We start from the raw sequence: 25,621 nt of genomic DNA, 5'->3' as shown, positions 1-25,621 counted from the left end.
ACCGAAAAATATGATTTAAACTGGGAAATTCGTTTATTAGCTATTTATATGCAATCCATTTCATAGATATCCATTTCTACTTACATAAGAGTTAAATTTATCTTTTAATCATAAAAATATGGTCCTCAACTACTTATTTGGACTACTCTTTTTTCATAATCTGATTATATGAAATGAAGAATCATAAATGGATAAACTATTACATTATTGAATTTTTCAAATGAGTTCACACAGGGCCTCTAAATAATTCGAGACGGGCCTTAAGCAAATCAACCTGATCTATTTTAACTCAACTTTTACATACGAACATCATACGTAATGAACCAAATACAATAAAACAGCAAACAAATCTTATCTAGTTAAGAAGAAAATTTGAACCAGTACAAGCCACAATAATAATACTAATTATACTCTTGAACTAAATGCATTGCCATGTTGAATTCAAGTTTAAAAGTTCATCCTTAACTAAAACACTTACTCAAGCGGGTTGAAAAACCTTAACCCAAACCCGCTAATTTTGTGTCACCTCCACTCAAATAGTCAGAATGATACAAGGAAGACTGAGCCAGTTGCGGCAAGAATTCAGTCAGTTTCAATAAACAAAGTATACGTTTGAAGCTTAAAATTGGTGTCATAAAATCATTGCTGTTTACACAACTGCTGAAATTCTGCCAAAACCTACATACAATCTCTAGAGATTACAAACTCTAATTATGACAACATACCACACGTCAAATTAACCACACTGGATGCACCAAGTGAATTAAAGTTTGTTCTGTGCTATTGTTTGCTAATTTTTGCAACATGCCAACATGCTTAAATCTGAAGAGCGCTAGCTATGGGCCCAGCAAGGCTAATGACTTCAAAAGGGGGCCTGTTCTTCACCTCCTTCACTGTAAGGGGACAAGAATCTGTGATCCAGAAGTATGTCATTCCCTCCTCAGGGCAACCTGTGGCATATTGTGAAGGATGAACATACCCACAATCAACATCAAAAGAAACAATTAGTAAAATCTTATTTCGGTTGGAAAACATGAAGTAATAAATTGAGTTCTATTGATGGTAGAATACGCAAGTATATCCTATAGTATACCAATAAGTATAATATTATCTTTATTTTATTTTGGTAAGAAGTAAGGTACAAAAGAAAGCTTGAATATACACTATTCTCGAAGCTTAATCCTAACTTATCCAAAGCGATAATAGTAAAAGGCTGCTTCTCCATATAATCTTGCTTTGACAAGTAAATAAGTTTGTTCCAGTTTAAAAGCCCATACCTGCATTATCAGGTTGAAAGCGTTCCCATGTTTTATTCGGAAAGATTCCATGTGTGACGTATGCACTGATCTTTGCAGCTCCATGAGCAGCCAATACTTTCTAGAGAATATTGAAAGAAAGACCGAGCAAAAGAAATATGAACAGGAGAAAACATGAAGCTAATGGACACAGGAAAAATAACTGCATTCAATTAATTTCAAATCACTAGTGTTTCTCTATTTTATGTTTTTTTTTTTGTGTGTGTTAAAGAGACAATCACAAGTATTGAGATGATAGTGAGGTAAAATAAGTGTGAGAGATGCATAGCTCACAAGAGAATCTACCTGGCATTCAATAAGGGTGCCACCTGATTGTACTAGGTCATCAACAATCACAACATGACGTCCTCTAGGGTCACCTTCCTTCAGACGAACAATACGTTGATCACCTTCACGAACTTTTGCACAAACAATCTGGAGGTTGGTTGAATAATCAAAAATCATTCATGCAATGAGTAATACCTATGTCGACATAACAAAGAGTATGATTAAACAGGAAAGCAAGAGAAGAAAAAGAAGGGAGCACAAGTATTACCTAAACACTGTGCCCCTCTTGTTAGCAAAAATGTGCCAATTAGTCTTTCTTTAACAGAAACAAGGATACATCAACATCATTACACAATTTAGTCTTTTATTTGCCAAACCAGAAGCAGCAGACTTTTACAGTTGACAAAACTTAAGAGCTACACATGTCACACAAGTTGATCTGACCATAATCTCAATCAGACACTACTGACTAAATTTAAGAGCCTTCTAAAACTGACTAAATTTAGAAACCCTCTCTTTAACTGCATTTCACACTACTCTTGCAACTCGTTCAGACATGCTACAAAATGTAATAAACATTCAAAGGTGTTAGCCGATGTTTGAATGTTTATATGTAGAATTAACAGCTCATCCACAACAAAACGCAGCTTGAAACAGACAGAGATTTGAAGGAAAACGATAAGATACGGATTAGATAAGACTAGATAAGAATGCATCAATATGTCAAACTACATGCATGTTACTGAAACATTGTATGTAGCAAGACAATAGAATCAAAGAGAGATGTCTTGTGCAGTAATAGATATACCATAGGAAAGTGTTGAAGCTGCTTGTGAAACCGTTTCCATGCACCATCATCAGGAAAAGCGATAGATATCTGAAGGAAATAAGGGAAAAGGCACCATAACTATCAGTAACATGTCTCCTAATCACAAAAATCAGGTTCGAGGATATAACTAGCTTGAAAAGATAATTCAAGACGTGGAAAAAATTTGGCTCTACTCCAACAGACCATACGTTGTCAGAATCAGGCAGTTGTTGCAGCCTCTTTTTGAGCAAAGGTATTCCACTCTCGAAGCATGGCAATATATTGTCACCAAAGTAAAATCTTTCCTAAAACATGTAGACAATAAATACAAAAAATCAGTATGAAACATGAAAGAGCATCAAAGGGCTGAAGGCTGCACAACAGAGTACTGTAAACCTGCAAGGCATGTATATCGAATGTCACCAAGCTGGTAGGGCCTCCTCTTGAAATTGGTATATTTGATAGAATCCTAGCAAGAGTGAAAGCAGTTGCAACGTCCCCTTCATCTTCCATCCGCTCAGAAGTGCCAGTAGGAAAAAAGGGAAGAACAAGCGTGAAGGAGGCAACAAAAAGCTTCGGAAGAGCATATATCACTGAGAGTTGCTCAAAAATTACACCAGGAGAACTAAATGATGCCAGAAAAGCGACATGCTTTCCACGTATACCTTGAGCATTAGATATGAACAGGTTCGGGAAGCCATCTTCAAAAGTCCTAAGTACAGAATAGTTATGAGTACTGTAAGACAATTCTCCTCAAAATGTCTAACATAACTCACCATCTTGACTACTACTAATAAATATTCAAATCCCTAATATCAAGCAAAATAGTGTGCAAATTTAGAGTCCCAAGTCAGGGCAGATCATAACCCACCAAGTGCTCCCATTAACCCCCCCCCCCCCCAGATTCTTGCTTCCGTTATGTTGGCAATGATGAACAACTCTCCGCAAGATTAACTTCATGAAACTCCTCAGCCCTTGACCGCAACTTCAAATGTTTCTCTTCAAAACAATAAAGTCTGGTCATATACTGCAAATACTATTGATTATCCTTCTGACTAGAATCAAAGATCAAGGCTCCATTCTGCCAAGTGCCAACAATGATTTAAGTATGCCAAACCAACTTTAGGACTTGATATTGTCTGCTTAAAAATTTCTCCTCATTACATATTCATTCTTAAACATGATCTTCATTTGCTCTTATTTGAAGTAATGCATGCTTCTAATATGAGCAAAATGTAAAAAATAAGCTCAGTAAAAATGCATCTTATAGACCCTTTATCAATGCCATACAAGCAACCTTATCCTAAATCAGATATATGTAATAAAATTCCATTTCTTTAAACCCCTCCCCCCCCCCCCCAAAAAAAAAAAAAAAACCTAAATTTTTAGCACTATGGTAATTAATCCCACTAATCAAACTTCATAAAAGAATTGTTCCTTTTCCAATGATTAGGAAGTACACATCCCAAGAAAACTTAACATGGGTTCTAGCAAATCACCCATTTCGCTTGATTGGTAAAGTCTAGCTAGAGTGACACCCAGGATCAAAGACCAAATCCCGTTTATCTTTTTCTTTTTTGGTTAAAACGACATATTAGCATAAAAACATAACCAGAGCTATGAGCTGGAAGCCTACAACAATCTCAGTGCACTTAGTTGCTCCCTAGCACCTCCCAAAGAATAAAAATTACCCACATTGTTCAACCAAAACAGCAAACCACACATTACAATCTACATTCTCATGTATAATAGTTTTCAATTTTAGTTATATAATACTCCCGCGTCCCTTAATAGATTTCTCATTTCTAATTTCGGCACTATTCATAGGTAAAGTAAATCCTCAAAAGAAATTTCCAATATATAAGAAAAAACATAGTCGAGTTGGGTCTTGTTTGATTCATCTCATTGGGTATATTAGGACATCAAACTTTATAATTTTTAGATTATGTAATCAAAGAAATTAACGATACAAAAATGGGAAATCTATTAGGGGACAGAGGGAGTATAACGATATAGACCTATTAAAGAATAAGAAATTACCTCCAAGAAATGCTACGAAGCTGAATAGCATCAGATTGAGAGGCAATTCTCTCAGCAAGGGCTTTGGTATCAGGGCAATAGAAAAGGCAAACTTTCTTAGTATATTTAATGGATTCTTCAGAATTTGAAGCCATTGATAAAGTAGAAGAAGAATTGGGTATGATTTGAATAGGGTCGATTTTGGAGATAAGATAATCGACAGTGGTCCAATTGCGTTGATTTTGGGAATGGCATCGAAATGTGGGTGAACTTTTGATGAATGTAATTGATGGGTTTAAGAAGAAAGAAGAGGGTTTTAAGGGAGGATTAACAGAAGAAGAAGAAAAAATGGCGTGATATTCGCAGGGGTGAAGAAGGTGAGAGTGATGCTGATGAGGGATTGCTGCCATTTGGCGGCTTGGATGTTGCTTTTTTTCGCTAAGCTGATGATCCCCAGATCTTCGGTTTTTTAACTGACTTGGGGAATTTAGACTTGGGAGTTCGTTGAAATGGTTGGATGCTATGCAGTCGCGCCTAGTTCCAAACTTGATACACTATAATATTATTCCTAGTATACCAATTATCGGTTTAATCTTTTTGGTTGAGTTTATCTTTTGATATTAAAAGTTTTTGGTTGAGTTACTCTTAAGTCTTAAGGGTGCTAATCGAGTCGAGCAGCTCACGAGCAATTTAAGATCGATTATGTTACGCTCGGTCAAAATTCGACTCGCTCGCTCAATTAGCACTCGTAGTTGGTCCTCATCCATCCCTCTAAAAGTGTAATATTTAGCACCAAATATGAGAAAGACATGTACTGCATCCAAACTTCATGCGTGAGGGGTTGTTATAAACAAATTAGTAGTTATACGATGAAATTCATTCTACCCTCTTTTTTATGAATACATACATATATTTCTATTTGTTGGATATCATATAATAAATTTTAGATATACAAACTCACCATCTTATCTCTATTATATAAGCAAGTGAAGGAGAGAGAAGATGGTGTCCCCCTTACAAAGAGTCTAATATACCCATAAAGAATTTAGATTGTCATATATATACTTCCTCCATTTCTTAATAAGTGCAACATAGAGAAAATGGGGGAATATCAAGGAATGTCGAGAGAGAAAATTGGGACCAAAATAAAGTAGAGCAATTCAAATGATGAAACAAAAAATTGTGGTCCCCTTTTGCTTTTTGGTGGCATATTTGTAATAATATTGAACTTTTTATATCATTTTGAGCTTGGTTGCACTTAGGGTGCGTTCTCTTCAACTTATTGGCCCTTAACTTATTGGACCTTATCTGAACTGAACTTGTTGAACCTAAACTGAACTTATTGAAACTTATTAAACCTGATTGGACCTGATTCAACTTATTGGACCTAATTGAACTGATTGGAACTTATTGGACCTTATTGAAACTTATTGACCTTATTGAAACTTATTAGACCTTATTGGTCCTGGTTGAAACTTATTAGACCTTATTGGACCTGATTGAAACTTATTAGACCTTATTGGACCTGACTGTTTCCAATAAGGAAAGTGTTGCACTTATTAAAAAATGGAGGTAGTATATTAAATAGTCTGTTCTTCTTCCTAATTGTCATATATATTAAACAAGTAATAATAGAATAGAATTTGAAATTTCAATTTAATATTAAAAGAAGGAGGATGATGTCCTCTTCTTACATATGTGTGAAAAACTCTGATAAAAAATTAAATTGACAATATAACTTGATCAACACAATTAGAAGAGAAAATAAAAACTTGAATTTTCATATTAATAATTACACTGATAATATTTTAAAAACCAAATGTTGATTATTTTTTCGATAGTCTCTATTATATAAAACAAACTCTTCTAGTTTATTAATATTTAACGAATGAATTTGATACCCAAATTCTTCTATTTTATTTGAGCATGAGCTTTCTTCTGCTTTATATTACCTTATCTCAATAATGTATTTGAATGATGATGAACAAATAACTAAAAAAAAAAACCAACAATACATTGATTTAAGAAAAACATATTTAAAAAATATAAATGTTTGTTTGAATCCAATTTTTGTAACACTGATGAATAACTAATTGAGAAAAAACGTTAATATTCACATGCACGCATAGCGTGTCAAAAATACTAGTAACTAGTAATTGGCAGGCGTTGGTGAGCATATTCATTAAGAACAAAGAGGTTATGTGTTCGAGTCTTATCAACTCCAAACATTTAAGTTATGCAACATCTTATATCTAGCCTATGTGTACCCTAGTTTTTATCTACAACAAATAAAAATTCAATATGTAACTTTTTTCGCATATGCAAATACAAACTGATTTGAAGAAAAATACATTTTTATATTAGTTATGAATTCGGAATTTCATAAAACATAAGGATATTGGGTGGATGGTTATCACAGTTACATAGATGTCTTAGACTCTTAGTTTAGGGCAATGACGTGGTGAAAACTGAGTATTTTCAAGTTACTCGTTAGACCATGTGAAGTTATGATCTAAAAGATAGTCAAAGTAGATTATGACCTACGAAAAAAACCTTTCGCTCATGATCTTTTAAGTCATCAAATAGATCATGGTATGAAAAAATTAGAAATAGATTATGGGATGACAAACTTAGAAATTGATCATGTGTGGTTCTCAAAAACAAGATTTATAAATTTCGAGATGGAGCAAAAACTAATTTTTTTAGAAAATTTTGTATCTACTTGACATGGAGAGATGATACACATACTCGGTGTATGTGGACCACACATATATTGGATGTATGTGTTATTACTAAAATTTATGTGTTACTACTAAAAAATTACAAACTTACAATCATTTGAACTTGTTTTGTTATTCAACGATATTTGAATTTACATAATACATCAACGATTGAAATACTATATTTTGAATTAAATTTATTACATTGTAGGGATGAAAATATATTATTTTTCTACAAACAAATTAAATAATTGAAAACGACATGAAACTTTAGTAGAAATCAATAGTAGAAAAATGGTGAAGATGAATAAGATGAAGCTAATATATGAATAATTTGGAAAAAAAATTATGATTCTTTTTTTAGTTTTAAACAAGGGATTCATACAAATCTAATTTTTTTTTCATAAAACAGATTTTTTGAACAAAGATAAAGAACAAATCATTAAAAACAAAATTATCTGTCGAAACATTGTAAGTTTGTAATATTTTTAGTAATAAGGGCCTTTAGATGAGGGCCCTGTGTGAGGACAGCCCAGAGAAATTCTTCTTACCGATTTTAAAAAATATATTTGACCCACTTACACCTAGTGTATGCATAGCCTTTGCGACTTGACATGTTATAATCCAAGTTCCTGACTAGCTGAATATGTGTTCACATGAGTATAATATGCATTATCTTCTCAAATTTTCTTTTATTACTTTTTCATTCATGAATTAAAGGATAACTAACTTGTTGGCAAGACTAACACCGTAGGTCATTATATTTATATGTAATATTATTTAAATCAAGGAAATATAAATTTATTCAATGTAGTTTGATATTATATATAGAAGTAGTTGTTTGTAGTTTATAATTGCAATTTTATCTAAAGTATAATATAAACATTGATATTTTTTTTTACCAAAATTAAGCGTAAGATCAGTTAACCAACCATTAAGCAAACTAATTTCTAGAGTAATTTACTTAATTAGATTTAAGTTGCATTTACTATTATTCTTCACCATTATAAAATTATTTGAACAATGAATTGTACATAAAATTAGAAGATGTTTTGTTGATTAAGTTGTGTGACCAACAACATTCAGTTAGTTAATTGAACAATGATGTAAAATTATGTTATAAGAGATTGGAGTCTTGAACTAAAATAAGTTTGAGTAATGAAGAGTTAGATTATTTGATCAGTATGAATTTTCTCTTTTTTGATCACTTTGCTATAAGTATTAGTTGTGACATTGGAGTAATGGTATAATTGTGTTATATGAGATTGAAGTTTTGAACTAAAATAAGTTGAGCAATGAAGAGTTAGAATATTCAATTTTTTCACCAGCTACCCCTGAGATTTCACGAAATGCACCAAGTACTCTCGTTGTTTCGAAAATACACCAAATGTCCTTGTGATTTGCATAAAATGCACCAAGTACCCTTACTGACTAACACCGTTAAGTTTCCGTTAGCCTTATTTACCATTTTGCCATTATTAACCCCTAATCCTAAACTCTAATCCTAAACCCTAACTCTAAACCCTAACCCTAATATTAACCCCCTAACCCTCCCCCACCACCCAGCCCTCCTCCCCCACCCCAGTATCCAACCCCTCTTGCCCTACCCCCTGCAGCAGCCCCCCTCCCCCCACCCCCGCAACAGCCCCCTCCCCCACCACCCTAGTCGCCAACAACCCCTCCTCCCTATCCCTCGCCACAGCCCTCCTCCCCCACTCCAACCTCGTAATAGCCCCCACCTCCCCACCCCGTCGAATTCCCCCCCCCCCCTTAAAAAATACACCATCAGACCCGCAACAATTAAAGTGAAAAAAACGTGATCGGGGGTCGTTGGTTGAGATCGACGAGGGTGGGGGAATTCGATGGGATCGACGGGGGTGGGGGAATTTGACGGAAATAGACGAGGTAGGGGGAATTCGACGGAAATCGACGGGGGTGGGGGGAACGGGGGTGGGGGCTGCTGCGGGAGTGGGGTGGGGAAATCGACGGAGGAGGGGCTGCTGCTGGGGGTGGGGGGCTGCTGCTGGGGGTGGGGGTGGGGGTGGGGGTGGGGGAGGGGAGGTGGTGATGGTGGAGTGGTGGTGGTAGGGTTAGGGTTTGAAGTTAGGGGGATTAAGGTTAGGTTAGAATTTGAAGTTAGGGGTTAGTTTTAGGGTAGGGTTAGAAGTTAGGATTTAGTTAGTTAATTAGGAGTAATCAGGGTTTAATTAGGGTTAGAGGGGTTAATTAACCCTAAATGCTAACGAAAACTTAACACCGTTAGTCATTAAGGGTACTTGGTGCATTTTATGCAAATCACAAGGGCATTTGATGCATTTCCGAAACAACGAAGGCACCTGGTGCATTTCGTGAAACCTCAGGGGTACCTGGTGAAAAACCGTAGAATATTTTGTTAACATGACTTTCTCTTTTTTTCTTACTTTGTTATCATTAGTTGTGAAATTGGAGTAGTGGTATAAAAGATGAGGTTGTGCGATCAAGTATTGATATTTACAATTTTGCTATTTAACGTGAAAACAACAAGTGTTTATGTGTGTATATGATGATGTAGCGGGTCATGTTATTTGTATGTGAAGGTGATACATGGTGTGATAGCATTTCGAGGACACACATTTTAATATACTACCTTTTTTCCACAATGCATGTACTAGTTTTGTCCTTTCGATGTTTCACAATGCATGCATTGTTTATGCTTTTGGATGTTTCACAACACTTCCCCTCCTTTAAAACACAATCACATGGTTTGAAAATGCAATCGCAGCCCTTTCTTTCCTCACCCTTAGTTTGTGTGTCATACATAAATGGTACATATATTGTCATATGGAGGTAAAATATAGTAGATTTGACAATAACCACCTTATAAACTCAATTTTTTCTAGATAATTAACCAACACATATCAGTTTTTCTCAAATTGATTATCTTATACCACTCAAAAAAGATTTAGATCAACACCACTTAATGGATCTGTTTATGGGGCCTACTATTTTTGGGTAGTTAATTACTCCCTCCGTTTCAAAATATAGTTCCCATTTCCATTTTGGGTGTCCTAAAATATAGTTTTCATTTTCATAATTAGTTCCACATTTTTTCGTAATTTGTCTAGAAAAATCACGTAGCATCATTTATTTGCTTCTTGAATTTTGTTTTTTCCTTTGTTTATTCAACCAAAATATTACAATTAATGCTCTTTCAACAATTATTCTCCATTCTCTCTCCTAAAATCATATTTCCCATACAATATTTATTAAAATAAAAACAAAATCTCTTTACTATCCCTTTTAGATTCTACTTGCATAAATTACCATAAAAAAAAAGAGAAATGAAAACTATATTTTGAGACAGAGAGAGTATATCTTTTTACCTTCTATTATAAACACGAATTCCCCCATCTTTTATGGTGGGCCTACTTTTTTTTTATCTAACCTAAATTGACCGAGTGAAAAATTGGTGACATCTATCTCTTTGTGAAACTGTATCTCCTCATGCAAACATCTAAAGAAATTGCACCTATGCCTCTTACTTGACTTACAGTGTGTTCGGTTCATTTTTAGTAAAGGAAAGAAAGAGAAGAGAAGAGAAGAGAAAGGAAGGGAAGAGAAAAGAAAAGAATAGAAAAGAAAGGAAAAAAAACCTTAACTTCCCATGTTTGGTATAAATTTTCTCTTTCCTCCCAAATTTCCCCACTTTTGGGAGGAAAGGGAAGTGAATTTTTATTAAAGAGTATTTCCTTCCAATTCCTCCCATTTCCTTTCATTTAATTCTTTTTTAATGAACCAAATATTGAAAAGTAACAAATTTTCTTCCACTTCCTTTCTTTTCCTTTCAAATTCTTTCTACCAAACAAATCGTTAGTCCCAGATTTGTAAAATATACTGGCTTAGATACTTCTGGTAGAGTTATCATTTTTCCATGTCTTCAAATTAACAACTAGCAAGTGCACTTAACACCTTCGATTGGTGAATAATGTGATAAAAAAATAGATATTTTAACCTAATGACATCAAGCATGAAAACAGTTTAGGTTTTGTCAAGATAACTAAAGAGACTAAGTTGTTGATTTTTCGAAAAATTTATTGCAATTCACGAAATAATGATGATTACCTTCTCATAGAGAGCTATAACCTCTAAGTTGTTGCTTTGGATTCAATTGAGCTGCTACTATCATTGTAAATATGATGATTTATTTTCTAGCTTCATCGTTCTTTGATTATAATTAACGAGTGATAAGTGCGTTTCTAACGTACTTTACGGACTCTTTTTAGCTTGTTTTGATCCTCTTTCTCCCCTTTCTTCCTTCTTTCTTCTTCATTTCTTTCTCTATCTCATTCACTTGATCATTTTTTTTTATCATAGTGACACTTTGCTAGATTTTCGGATAATTTTGACTAAATTTCTAGTACATATGCTTTCACGGTGTTTTCTCATGCTTTGATTGAAGGTGTGACGAAAGTTGGGAGATACGGCATAAGGCGAGAATTTCGAGGACCCTGCCCGCGCGAAAAGAGAGAAAAGAGGAAATTTGAGTAGGGCTTTTGGTGCTCCCGCACAGCCATATAGGTCCCCACGACATTAGTGCGCCCACACCATCCAGCAAATTTGGAATCCTCAAGATCAGTAGTTGTGGTGCGTCCGCACTAGCCACTGAGGTGCACCCGCACTACTTAATGGTGCAGCCGCACCTTTTAGACGAATAGACATTTTCTGAGATCAGTTACATTGGTGCGTCCGCACCATTTAGTTCCATCAAAGAATTTTGTAAAGTTGGGTGCTTATTAAAACAAGATATTTTTATGTTATTCGACTTATGCTTTTTTAAAGAGTATATAGTTATTCCAGGGTTGATTTTAGAGAGAAAAACTGTAACAGCCCGCTCTTCCGAGCTGCTAATGAAACACACTCGACAACCATAAACTAGAATTAACTCTTAATGAAATTACTTTGCAGCGGAAAAACAACCTTAATTACACCAATAACTCGACTAATATTCCCAAATATTATACATCGAAAATATCAATAACTATTCTCAAACCAACTATCTCAAATACAAGCTTAATCCTTAAGCCACTATGACACCTTGATCTTGCTCCACTTCGAATTCCGAACTCTTGATACCAAACCTGCAAATTAAGGGGAGAAATACAAAACAAACAAAATTCCAAAGTGAGTGGAAAACTCGTAACCTTTACTTCAGCCCGTTAAATACATTTTATTTCTCAAATCATTTTCATCTCATTACAACGCTGGCATAGCTCACTCTCTTAAACAAATCAGTGGCAAGTACGAGCTTTGGACAAAGGACAAACACTGCCTCCAAGGTTCGTTATGGAGCCCAGCAATACTACCCCCAAGGTTCGTTATGGAGCGTAGCCGACCGTATCAGGTCAAAAGAGTAACCATCCTCCACCCATACCTTGCCCACTTTCTATTTTCAGTTCATAAACTAAGCCAGCAAAATAGTTGCATATTCATAGTCAATCAATAACATTTCATCATCACATTCATAGCTATGGCCATAGTACGAACTTAAGTATCAAAAACAGAATAGAGATCCAAACACACATGGGCATGAGTAAATGATTTTACTGAACATAAAAGTTACCTGAACCGCAATCCAATTTCACCAACATAATCTCCTTCATAATCCCAAATGGTTCTTCATTCCAAAATCATCCTCCAATAATAACCTCACAATAATAACAAGACTAATTACTAACCATTCTCACAAATTCTCAATATAGAAATTATCTACACCAACTTTCTCCTCTCCATAATCTTCAAATCATACTCAGAATTCTAACTATTAAACAAAACTAGCTAAACTTAACTCACAACTTTCACCTAATCAAGAACAACAACAGTACCACAACAACCACAACATAACAATACAATCACCACACCAACAGCCACAACTATACCATCACAGCAACAACACCACCACCTCCACCACCAACAACAGAACAAGAACCATGCTCCTATAATTAAATACAACAACAGTAACAACAGCGCGACAACGATAACAAACAACATAGCAATAACAATAATATCAACACCAACTTGGGATTAATTAACAAATAGGAAAATCAAAATTTAAAGAGGAAAACAGAGGATATTTTGTCTTTACCTCTGCTTCAAGAGCAGGGAAGACATACGGCAGGGGAGCTCGAAGCTCCGGCGAGGCTGCAAGGCACCGGCAGCAACGGTGCACAACACCACTGGCCACGAACAATAACACCAAATACACAACAAACAACAACAACATCAACAGCGACGGCAAACAGAGGCAAGGAAGGAAGAACACGAGCAGTGGTCTGCTTTCACGGTCGCACCACCAAAGAGGGTGCGCGACCCATCACCGGTAAAGGCGCAACAACATCGATTCAACACAACAGCAACACCGGCGTAGCAGCGGCGCGAGTAGGGGGAAAACGAGAACAGAGCAGCAGCGACGACAAGGCTACGGTGGTTCGACGCGGCTCCGGCGAGGCAGAAGAGTCGTGCGGCGACGGCGAACGAGAAAGAGGAGGTCAGGTTCGCTAGGGTTTCGCTGGGGTTGGGGTTTCGGTTCGTCGAGCAAAAGAACAGAGGAGGGTTTCATTTTGGGTTTCATGGGAGAGGTTTACCCATTTGACCGACAACAAGGTATTGGGGTTTATCTCCAAAATAACCGACAAAGGAAACATATGGGTTGGGTTCTATTTTGGGCAAATACTCCATAATAAATTACACTTAAATCCAAAATATAAAATAATAATAATAATAATAATAATAATAATAATAATAATAATAATAATAATAACCACATAAAATTAATTAAATAAATAAATACATTACAGCATGACAGATAAGAATCACATTCCACAACTCAAATAAAATATGAATTTTCAGAACATAATTAACTTAATAATTATGATTAGCTTTTAATAAACGCTTTCAAAAATAGGGCTATTATATGACATTGTTTTGTCTTGGATTCCGGATTTATAGATCGAAGTTGAATCAGATTGAAGGTACTTTTTATTCAATCAAATTGCAAAGTTTTAGTATTTATTCTTCCTTTTCATTATCATTATATATTATATTCATCCACAATATTAGATCTCTTTTATTATAGTTTCTTAATTGCTTATTGTTATTAGATTAATCATCTCTTAATCATGTTTAGCCCTAGATTAGTTATAAATTTCATGTTTTATGTTTAGATTCCATGATTTGTCAGTAGTATTCTATCTAGGGTTAGGATGAAAGTATGAATTACTCCCTCTGTTTTTTTTATCATTCTCACTTTCCTATGCACGTCTCCCAATGCACTTCTTTAAGCTTAAATATCTTTCATTATATATTAGTAAAAATTATAACGATTGAATATTAATAATGTACTAATTGAGACGAATCAAACAAGATCCCACATGACTATGTTTTTTCTTATAAATTGTGAAACAATTAGAAGATTCTCTCTAAGTATGAATAGTGCCAAGATTCTAAGTGAGAAAGATAAAAAAAAAACAGAAGGAGTAAGGTTTTCATGTATTGTTAATATGATTGTGATCACCTAAAGATGATTATGCATTGATCTTGGTATTTGAGGCCTTAGGACATATATTGATCACTTTCATGCTTTGGAATTTTAATTTCAAATGTTCTTAATCGAATTTTGAACTCTTTTATCATTCCTATGGATCAACTTAATTTCTAGGCCAAGATATTGGGTAGAAATTATGGAGATCCTTATATTAGGGGGTTTTCCGAATTTATTGGATCTCTTAATCAATTGACTAAAGAACAACCGAGAGAGTATTAGTTGATTGAGTAACTGATCACTCTTGAGAATCATTTGAGAGATGACTCGAGTATTTTAGAGGAAAATTAAACCTTGCGTAATCGGCGTCTTTGAATTACAATTGTATTAATGATCGTTGTTCTGCTTTGATTCATACTAGTAAAATTAACTCTAGTGTCTTCCTTACTGGTAGTTCATCTTGTATTTATTTTCTAGTTCTTTGATAATAGTTAGTCATCATTTGTTACCAAATCATTCAAAACCCCCAAAAATCCTTTAATTAGTGTAACACCCCCAGGGGTGCTAATCAGCCAGGGTGGCACGCAAACTATTTGAGCTCAACTCGGTCAAAGCTTAGTCAAAACTCGACTCTAGAGGGCTTGGCTCGAATTCAAGATCGGCTCGCGGCCTTAATGAGCCGAGTTGGACCCTAGTAGAGTTCAGCTCGAAAGCTCGCAAACATGTTCGAAAAATTTTAAAGTACATATTTTATACATTGATTTTTAACCCAACTTGGATTTTAATTTGAAGTCCACTTCAAAAATATAAACCAATTTAAAATTTCAGCCCAATTATAAACACACACACTAAGGGTTTTCTTTTCAGCCCAATTAAAACATACAAACTAAGAAAGAGTGGATGAGGTAAAATTTTCTTAATATTCGTTCAACTGTTCAAGGGTTTTCGAAGAACCCTAAATCCCCAATCTCGAGTACCAGTTGAACGATCAGCTTCATGGTTTATCTTAGTTAGAGATGATCATGGGCCGGGCCGAGGCAAAAAAAATTTGCCCATTGGCCGAGCCGGGCCTAAATTCGGGCCGAATTTTTGTGCCCAAAGCCCGCTATTTCGGGCCTAATTAGCGGGCTTTTGCGGGCCAAAAAATAGGCTAAAAAGTCTTTTTTGGGTTGCCCAAAGCCCACCCAAAACCAAAAGAAATTCGGGTCAGGCCGGGCATGACCGCGGGCCGGAAAAATCTGACCAAAACACGGCCCAAAAACGGGCCGGGCCAAAATGATCACCTCTAATCTCAGTGATCTGGGTGGTTTATCTCAACGGCGAGCTGCGTGATTTATCTTGACGACGACCAGCGTGCGTGGTTTGTCTCGGCGGCTAGCAACATCATCTTCGGCGGCGAGCAAGATGACAAGTAATGTTCATATTTTTAGTTATTTTTGGTTTTCTTTTTTGATTTCTCGATTTAATCTAAATTTTCGAGCAGGATGACATGTTTCCTTTTTCGATTTTGGCTCGCATTTATTGAATTCGAGGTTTTTATGTGCCATATCTAGGGTTTTAGTTTCTTATTTTTTTGATGAATTCTCGATTTTGCCATACATTCTTCGAGCCTTTTTTGATGTTAGTCTATAGTTTCGTCTGAGTATGATGAATGGTTTTGGATGCTAGTTGGTTGTTTATGTTAGCTCAATTCTTGACTTTGTAAAGGGAGGATCAATATAATGAACTTATGAATGCCAACCCACTAAATTTTTGAGAGCCTACACTTATGAATGCATGCCCACTGAATTTCTATGCGTTACTAATTTAGTTTTAGTTTCTTGTAGAATACAATCTTTCAACTCTTTTGCAGCAACTATCACCAACTGATATGTTCATGAATGATATGTTTGTTTATGTAATTGAATTGAAAAGTTCTCAATACAGAAACTGCTTTCAGAACTTATTTAATTTGTTTACCTCTAAGATGTTTTGCAACTTGGGTTGATTTCATGTGCAAGGCATTGTTGTGTGTTTAGCAGATAATGATTCCACTTGTGCACCATCATCGACTCTTGGTTGCTCTTTTACTCCTAATGTGAAAGAATTTTTTGTACCTATTGATGATGAGATCGAAGATGAATAAATGGAGCAAGAACCACTAGAACCTCACATTGACTCTAATCAAGAGTTAGATGGGGACGGGCATGGTCATCCTTTCAAGAGACCAAGAAAATCAAAGGTGTGGAAGGATATGGAGGATCCCATAAAAATAAATGGGGATTGTCAATGTAAGCATTGTAAATCTCGTGTTACTGTTTCAAAGAGTGCCACTACGAGTCATATAAAAAGACATTTGTCTAATTGTGCTCAAATAATATTGAAATCAAAGCACCAAAGTATGATTAACTTTTTTCCATCTGATTCCAGTGCGGGTAAACCAAATTCTAGGTGTTAGTGCTTTACATAATGGTAAACTAGATATGTTATCTATGAGGGAAGGGATTGCTAATTGGATTGTCATGCATGAAAAGCCTTTAGTGTTGTAGAAGAAGAAGGTTTCAATATGATGTTAAAGATGGGGATATCTCAATGGACATCTGTTTCACATCACTTTATTAAAACTGATGCTTTTAAAGTCTATGAGGCAGAGAAAAAGAAACTAAAGGCTCTTCTGAAATATGTAAATAGAATTTCCTTGACCACCGATCTTTGGTGTGCTAGACCACAAGGATTAAGTACATGGTTCTTACAGGTCATTTTGTTGATCGTGATTGGAAACTCCAAAAGCGAGTTTTGAGCTTTGTCCATATACCTCCTCCTCGAAAAGGCAAAGACATAGCAAATTGCATTTTCAAATGTTTAAAGGAGTAGGAAATTAAGAATAAAGTAAGGGTTTGTCAAACTCTTTTGAATAACATGTTTATTCTTACATGCTAGTTGATCTTTACTTATGATAACAATTACGTTTTCTTTCAAATACAGGATTTTATGATTTCGGTTGACAATGCCACCGCAAATGATTCATGCATACAAATTTATAGGATACTTTCTCACTTAAAAATTAAAGAGGTTGTTATGTGGTGGAGCATTATTTCATGTACGTTGTTGTGCACATATAGAATATGATGGTGCAACATGGTCTCAAGCAAGTCAAAGCCATTATCAAGAATGTTCATGATACCTTAGATTATCTCAATGGAAATGAAGCAAGAATGAGAAAGTTTGCTGAAATTGTCCAACAATTCAATCTTAAAAAGCGGATGTTGGTTCTTGAATGCAAGACTAGGTGGAATTCCACTTGTGATAGGTTATCATGTGCCATCAAGTTTAAGGAGTTATTTTCTAGAGTTGCTTTGGAGGACAATGATTATGTTTATTATCCTATTTATGATGATTGGCAAAAAATTGAAAAACTTCTTGATATCTTAAAAGTGTTCTATGATATCACAAATGTTATCTCATGCTCTGAATACCCCACTTCCAACTTTTTCCTTAGTGAAGTTTTTTACATCAACGAAATGTTGGACAAAAATTATAGTTCTACCGACCCTTTTGTCAAAGATATGGTGAAAAACATGAAAAGAAAGATTTGATAAATATTGGGGTGAATGTAATTTACTCATGGCTATTGGTGGGGTGTTAGACCCTCGTTTGACAATGAAGGTTGTTGAAATTCCATTTCCTCATACGTGTCATTCAAATCTTGTTAGGAAGAACATTGATAAGGTTAGAGATAATTTGTGTAAGTTTTATGATGAGTATAAGGCTTTGTATCCTCCTTTAAATTATGAAGAACTTAAAGTAGGAGTGGAGCTCCACATATAGTTCAAAGGGGAGCTTTTCAAGGATGTCAAGGGTTTTACAAGTTGTTAGAAGTAGGGAAAGAGTGGAGCCTAGAAAATCAGAACTTGATGTATATCTTGAGGAATGTACTACAACTGATGAAGGACATAGGTTTGATGCCTTAAATTGGTGGAAGGAAAGAGCTAGCAAATTTGTTGTTTTGTCTAGATTGGTTGCTGATATGTTAGCTATTCCTATTACCACTATTGCTTTAGAGGCTACATTTAGTGCTGGGAGCCGAGTTATTGATCCTTATCGTTCTTTATTGGTTATGGAGACCTTGCAAATGTTGATTTGCATGGGAGATTTGTGTAGATCCACTTTTGGAATCAAGAGAAAGAACAAAGTAAGACTAAATTTTTTCTTTTTTGTTTTATGTTTAAGGATATTATTTTTATAGCTAATTATAATTTCATATTTATAGTTTGTTGATGAATATGAACCAAAATAAATCATGATTCCTATTCCATGAATTGCGTTCTTCTATGAGGTTATTTTTTCACTCTTCTCTAATCTTATACTTTCTATTACATAAATGAATAAGTTATGATTTTATAAAACTATATCTTCATAAATATTGTTTTAATGTATGTGTTAAACATATTTTCTAGGTCTTATGGGAGAAAAATAACCATGAAGAATGGCTTGGACTTGGAAATGAATGTCAAAGGAAGAGAAAAAGTTGTTATCTGTGTGTTCAATTATCAAATGAGATATTTGTGTAAAACTTTGTCAAAGTTGTTGGGACTTGTAGACTTTGTTAAATTTGATGTGAACTTTGTTAAATTTGTTATCGACTATTTTCTTTCTTTTTAAAGCTTACAGTATGCGTTTTGTTCATTGTAAAAAGATGGAAATTGGAAACTGGAAGCAAGTGTGCTGAAATGTACTACAAACATTCTCGCGCTTTCTCGAGCCGAACAGTTCGCAAACTCTCTCGAGCTGTGCCGAAGATTTTTTTTCGAGCTCGATGAGCTCGGACCCTCATATTCACGAGCCGAGCCTGACCATGTTCGGTCTCGGCTCGACTCGTTAACACCCCTAGGAGGTTGCCTTATATCTTGGCTATCCCACATCGGAAGTTAAGGAGAACGAAGCCATCTTTATATAGAGGTGGAGACCTCAACCTAGTAGAGACCTTTTGGGTAGGACTTCCAATCTACACCAAAGAAAATCCTTGCGGGCTAGGGCCCAAAGAGGACAATATCAACAAGTGGATTCCTGCACACCTAAGGGCTAAGGGTGTTACAATTGGGTATTCTAGATTTTTTAGACTTTGATTAATCCCAATTTCCTTGTGGATTGACTCTTCACATACCTTTACTAGGTTCTTAGTGATTGCTTGTTAGGTGTTACAAATATTGTTTGAAAAATGATTTTTGGTGCCTTAACGACGCAATAAAAACCTCTTATCAAAGGTCGCCTTTTTAATAATGTCAAAAGACTATCCATTGACGAAGTGTGTGATGTGTTTGGGATGGATTCTGGTGCCCCGTGCTATGCTCATTTAGGGGAGATTTGGGAGGGGTATGATGAGCATGTATGGTGGGCCAAGATAACTAATGGCACCACGCAGTTTGGGAGGAATTCGTCTAAATCCTCTGAGATCATCCATCCTGCTCTTCGCTATTTTCATATGATGTTTGTTTATACCATATTTCCTAAGCAAGAGGTGGGACAATTGAGGGAGGAAGAGCTTTTGATTCTTTGGTTGGCCACTGATGGGGCTCACCTTGGAGCCCGAATTACTTTTACCTATCTTTTCCTTCATCGATTGCAGGGAATTTGGGACGGTACTACGATATCCGGGGAGATTGTTTGTGGTGGAACAATCACCAGGATAGCGGCGTACCTCAATTTGGAACAAGACCTAACATGCTTACAATCAAGTATGCCTTCTTTTGGTCAATCCAACTAATTGGATGATGCGGTTTTGCAGTAGATGAAATTTCTGCGTGGTTTTAGGAGGGGTCATTGCATTGGGAGGCAAACCCTATTGTTATCAAAACAATAAGTTCATTTGGAACCTATCTGCTGACTGTCCTAATTGAAGGCGAATTCCTCCTACCCCCATTGCCCATCGGTATTGCTCCAAGATGACCTACCTTCAGTCCACCATGGTGGAGAGGGTACCAAGGGATCCAAGTCCCGACCGACACACTCCCGTGAGTGAGGAGGTCGAGCCTTCTTCCTCGCAACCTCTGTCATGGCTGCCATATCCTAGATGCAGTTCACTCAAGTGGCCAATCACCGGTAGGTCACAAATACTCTTCGGGGTATCCAGACCGTCCTAGACCATGTGTCTAGGGTGGATTGGCGAACTCATCTTGCCAATGTCCAGTCTGGGAATGAGCCACCCTTCCCTATCCACCCCCACTACCCTTCTGCATTTGACCCTCGTGAAGGGCCATTTATGCAGCCCCTTTCCGCCCCAACCCCTACTACATGCCTTACTACCAAGTCGGGTATTCGAATGAGTTTTACCCTCCTAATCCCCCTCTAGATGAGGGCGATGGTAGGTCCTACTACGTGCTCTTTTTGAAACCCCATCTTGTTCCTTACTTTTGCAACTCCGAGCGCGAAGCTTTGCTTAAGCTTGGAGGACCTTGCATATATGCCTATGTTTTTTGGAGTTTGGGTTCCTAGGTGGTTAGTTATATGAGAATCTATTGGTCTAGGTTGTGATGTTGGTGATTGGTTATTTTTGATGATTCCTAACGATTCTATTCGGTCTCCCCCCTTATTCCAAATCACCGTTGTATATCTTGTTTTTATTTCTTTTCTAATTAATTGGTAGGTTTGCATAAAAAACTCAAAAAAAAAATTCTATCTTTTTTCTTATTAATTGGTTATTTGACCAATTATACCTTCGTGATTTGAATATTAAAAAAAATGCTCAACATCAATATGAATATTTGATATAGAATAGAAAATGTAAAATGAAAAAAAAAAAATGCTATTTAAGTTATTATATATCTTGATTTTTTTATTGACTTCTTTCAAAAGAGGCACGAGCCTACGAATCGTAAACAAAAAAATTAATTAATATAAAATTTTTCTATTCCATTATGGAACATATATACCAATATGCATGGATCATACCTTTCCTTCCACTTCCAGTTCCTTTGTTAATAGGAGCTGGCCTTTTCTTTTTTTCCCATGGCAACAAAAAATCTACGGCGTATATGGGCTTTTTCGAGTATTTCGTTGTTAAGTATAGTTATGGTTTTTTCCATGAAACTGTCTATTCAGCAAATAAATAGTAATTCCATTTATCAATATGTATGGTCTTGGACCATTAATAATGATTTTTCTTTAGAATTTGGCTACTTACTCGATCCACTTACTTCTATTATGTCAACTCACAAAAAATTTCTATCTTTTTTCTTCTTTCTTTTTCTACATTTAGGGTAGCTTGGTTACATGCATGATATTTTGCTAAGAAGTGTTCATAACTTGATTGGATACCTTCCTTGCATTAGACTTGATGATTTAGGAAGCCTTGTCGCGACTTTAGGTGATCTTTGAGGTCGTAAGTTTTGGTAGAGTCTTTTTGAAATTAGGTGAGTTGGTTGATTGGATTGCCTTGTCCCTTGTGTGATGGATCCTGAAGAAGGGCCACGAACCTCGTAAGACTCAATTATAACCCTCACCATTGATTGGATTGCCATGTCCCTTGGGAGATATGACATAAGGCGGGAGTTTTGAGGATATTGCCACATGAAAAGAGAAAATAGAGGAATTTTGAGCAGGGCCTTTCGTGCACCCGCATAGCCATATAGGTTCCCGCACCACATTGGTGCCCCCATACCTACCACTATGGCGCGCTCTCACCATCCAGCAAATCAGGGATCCTCAAGATCAGAAGCTGTGGTGCGCCCGCATCAGCCACTGAGGTGCGCCCGCACTAGCCACTGAGGTGCGCTCGAACTAGCCACTGAGGTGAGCCCGCACCTAGATGGTGCGCCCGCACCACTTGCAATGGTGCACCCACACCTTTCAATTGATAGACATTATTTGAAATCATTAACATTAATCACCCGCACCTGTTTGTGCGGTGCGCCCGCACTATATAATTTCGTCAAAATTTTTTGTAAAGTTGCGTGCTATTAAAACAAGAGATTTTTATGTTATTCGACCTATGCTTTTCTAGAGAGTAGATAGTTATTCTAGGGTTGATATTAGAGAGAAAACACATCGGTTTGTCTTAGATTTCGGATTTATAGATCGAAGTTTGTTGATTTCTACAGATTGAAGGTACTTTTTATTCAATCAAATTGCAAAGTTTAGTAAATTTTGTCTTCCTTTTCATTGTGATTATATATTCTTCCGAAACTTTCTCACTTGCATCGCAGAATAACCCCAAAGTTCTTAGGCTTCCCAAAACGTCTATATGAGGTCAATTTCCCCAAAGGGTTTCTCAAAACTACTTTCTGAACATCACAGTCTATCTTGGCCTTGTGGAAACCCAACCAGTTCATCCCAAGAATAACATCTAGGTCTCCCAAATTGAATTCTCTTAAATCTAAAAAGGAAATACATAGTCTCCTATTTTCAGAGGCAAATTCTTTAACAACTTGGTACACCTTTTGATCTCTCCAGTAGGTATACTAATAGGCAAATCAATTACGTCAAAATCTACTAACCCCAGACTCTTAAGGACAGACAATGAAACAAAAGAATAAGTCACCCCTGAATCAAATAACGTTTTAACGAGAACGGAGTTAATAGAAAAAGTACCAGAAACTACATCGGTAGCAATTACAAGTTACTAGACCTCCTTTAGAGTCTCTACTAGGGTGGTTCTTGTTACACTTCGTACAATTGTAACTTCTCTCAGACTGGCCCTTACCATTAAAGCCTTGACAATTCCTTCCTTAGAAATTTTCATTCTCATTTCTATTCTTATTAAAGTTTTCCTGATTTCCACCAGAATTGCAATCTTTTCTTTTCTCGCCTACTACAACATTTTTCTTATCACGCCTCAACTGAATACCATAAATATGGGAAGCTCTCCCATAAACAACATCTAAGGACACAAAGGTCTCACCACCTAACCCCAATTGAATTTCCTTAGTCAAACCTTGCTCAAATCTCTAAGCCTTTTACTCCTCAATGGCTACTACCTCAGGTGCAAACCTAGACAATGCTATGAACTTGCTATAATACTCATAGATAGTCATACTCTCCATCCTAAGGTTAATAAACTCTTGGCCTTTTGTTTCCTCATAAAAGTAGGGAAAAATTATTCTCTTAAAGTATAAATAAAGGAATCCCAATTAAATTCTTCAACATCACTAAGTCTAGTCCCATTCTCTTTCCACCATAAGTCAGCCTCATCTTTCAGATACCGTATAACTTGGCCTACTTTCATACACTCAAGGGAATTCATAGCCCCGAAAATCTTTTCAAACTCCCTAATCCAATTCTCTAAGAAGGTAGGATCAACTTACCCTTTAAAGAATGGTGGTTTAACCTTGGCTAGCCACTCAAACATGTCCCTATCAGAATCGGGACGTTCAACTCTTTCCTGAGTCAGTTTCTCCGCCAAGAGGCGAATAGCAACAGCTAAGTCGTAATTGTTGCTATCCATTCTACTGCGCGACTTGAAATTAATGTAACTCTACTTTAGGTTTCAATACATAACTTACATATCATTCTCTAGGAAGGCAACAATTGATTTGATCATACCAGATCGCATCAACAAACAATTTCTCAAGAAGGCATAACAACACCACAAAATACTCCTCAATTACCACATAATCATTCATGAAAAGAAAAAAAAATCACATCAAGAATACACATGTGCTGATCAACAAATAGTAATTCAATCACAACAAATAAATAAAATAAAAAATATTCCGTTCACGTGCCCAAAATAAATTCTTGCTCAATGGAATAAATAAATATTTGACTTTATTTCTCAAAGGATGCTTATAATAATTGTCTTAAACCATAAATTTTATAAAATAAAGCAAAGGTACTATGAAATAAATTTAAACACTACGGGACAACTATCCAACATTATTTTTGACCATAAATACATAAATAAGTAATCTACGGTGAAACATTATTTTTGGCTGTTAGAAAGCGACTATTTGCAGTGATATAGATAAGATTCTTTTTATATCACAAGAGTTTACTAACTAAAGTTAATGGCATCAAAATAATAGTTGGGTTTAGATATTAACACTTACATCTAGGTGACACGGCGCATGCTAACATATTTTTACTACATTATAAAATAATAGATTAGATTTTTTTTTTGGCAACAAATACAAAAGAGAACAAAAAAACAAGATGAAAGAAAAATAGCCTAGTTAAACTTACCACTCCTAGCTGTAATAGCCAGGGAAGAATGGCTTTCCTAAATCAAACACCTATCAACCTTAAGGATTTCAAAATAGCTAAACTTGCCATAGACTTTATATCCTATAGAATACTAGCTATCTGAAAACGTAATTGATTCTTTTTCAAAGATTGCACAAGAACTAACGGATCCTTGAGAATTTTGATACTCTTCATGTCTCGATCAAAAGCCTCCCTTTTTCCATGCTTCACAATATGTCCTTCACTTTGAAGAGCCAAAGTAGCCATGATCTTATTATTTTCATTCAAAACCTTTATTCCATCTCATATACCTATCCATCTAGATCCTGTAAAGGGACAATCTTTTCTCACATCCTTCTTCCAATCTCCAACAACGAGGACCATACAAACTTGTCCCTCCAAGCAGTAATGCTTTACTCTCCACTCCAATTCACGAGATTCATCCTTTAACCTCTTACTTTGGCATAAAATATCCATCCTTTCCCTTTGTTCCTCCTCATTACATTTCCTTGCCATATGCAGGATCTCAAAAGGATCTGGTTGGCATCCTCTAAAAACAATGTTATTCCTATGAAGTCCACCTACAAAATCGAACAGATTCAATTCACTCAATCACTTTTTTGGAACCACCCTCCTTCCATAACAACCGCAAGAAATTAGCAACCCAACAACCAATAGGAATATTTTTCTTTTGAATAATGAACATTAATCCCAAGCCAGAAACACTCCACACTCTAAAAAAGATCTCACAATATCTGAAGAAATGAACTTCATCCTCATCCTTTTCCTTACCAAGATAGCAAGGAGAGGACAATGCACT

The 25,621-nt window shown here is 35.9% G+C and overlaps 1 protein-coding gene across 1 annotated transcript; it reads right to left on the bottom strand.

The window, feature by feature from the left end:
- Positions 1-607: 607 nt before the first annotated feature.
- On the bottom strand, positions 608-4,942 carry LOC104897275 (ribose-phosphate pyrophosphokinase 3, mitochondrial). Its single transcript, XM_010684123.4, has 7 exons — positions 4,432-4,942; positions 2,788-3,103; positions 2,601-2,696; positions 2,392-2,460; positions 1,602-1,730; positions 1,278-1,377; positions 608-950 (listed from the first exon to the last, which is right to left on the bottom strand). Exons 1-7 carry the CDS (start codon positions 4,818-4,820, stop codon positions 817-819), a joined length of 1,233 nt encoding a protein of 410 aa, XP_010682425.2. The 5' UTR covers positions 4,821-4,942; the 3' UTR covers positions 608-816.
- Between the last annotated feature and the right edge of the window lie 20,679 nt (positions 4,943-25,621).

The sequence above is a fragment of the Beta vulgaris genome, chromosome 6 (genome assembly GCF_026745355.1).
Source record: "Beta vulgaris subsp. vulgaris cultivar EL10 chromosome 6, EL10.2, whole genome shotgun sequence".
Lineage (NCBI taxonomy): Eukaryota > Viridiplantae > Streptophyta > Magnoliopsida > Caryophyllales > Amaranthaceae > Beta > Beta vulgaris.
This window is presented reverse-complemented; position numbering and strand designations above follow the sequence as displayed.

Bases quoted from the DNA above. Each gene is read 5' to 3' on its own strand.
- LOC104897275 (XM_010684123.4), bottom strand. From the start codon at position 4,820: ATGGCAGCAATCCCTCATCAGCATCACTCTCACCTTCTTCACCCCTGC. The intron at 1,378-1,601 runs GTAGATTCTCTT...AATATTCTCTAG, and splicing joins GCACCCTTATTGAATGCCAG to AAAGTATTGGCTGCTCATGG. The intron at 951-1,277 runs GTATGGGCTTTT...AATATGCCACAG, and splicing joins CTTTCAACCTGATAATGCAG to GTTGCCCTGAGGAGGGAATG.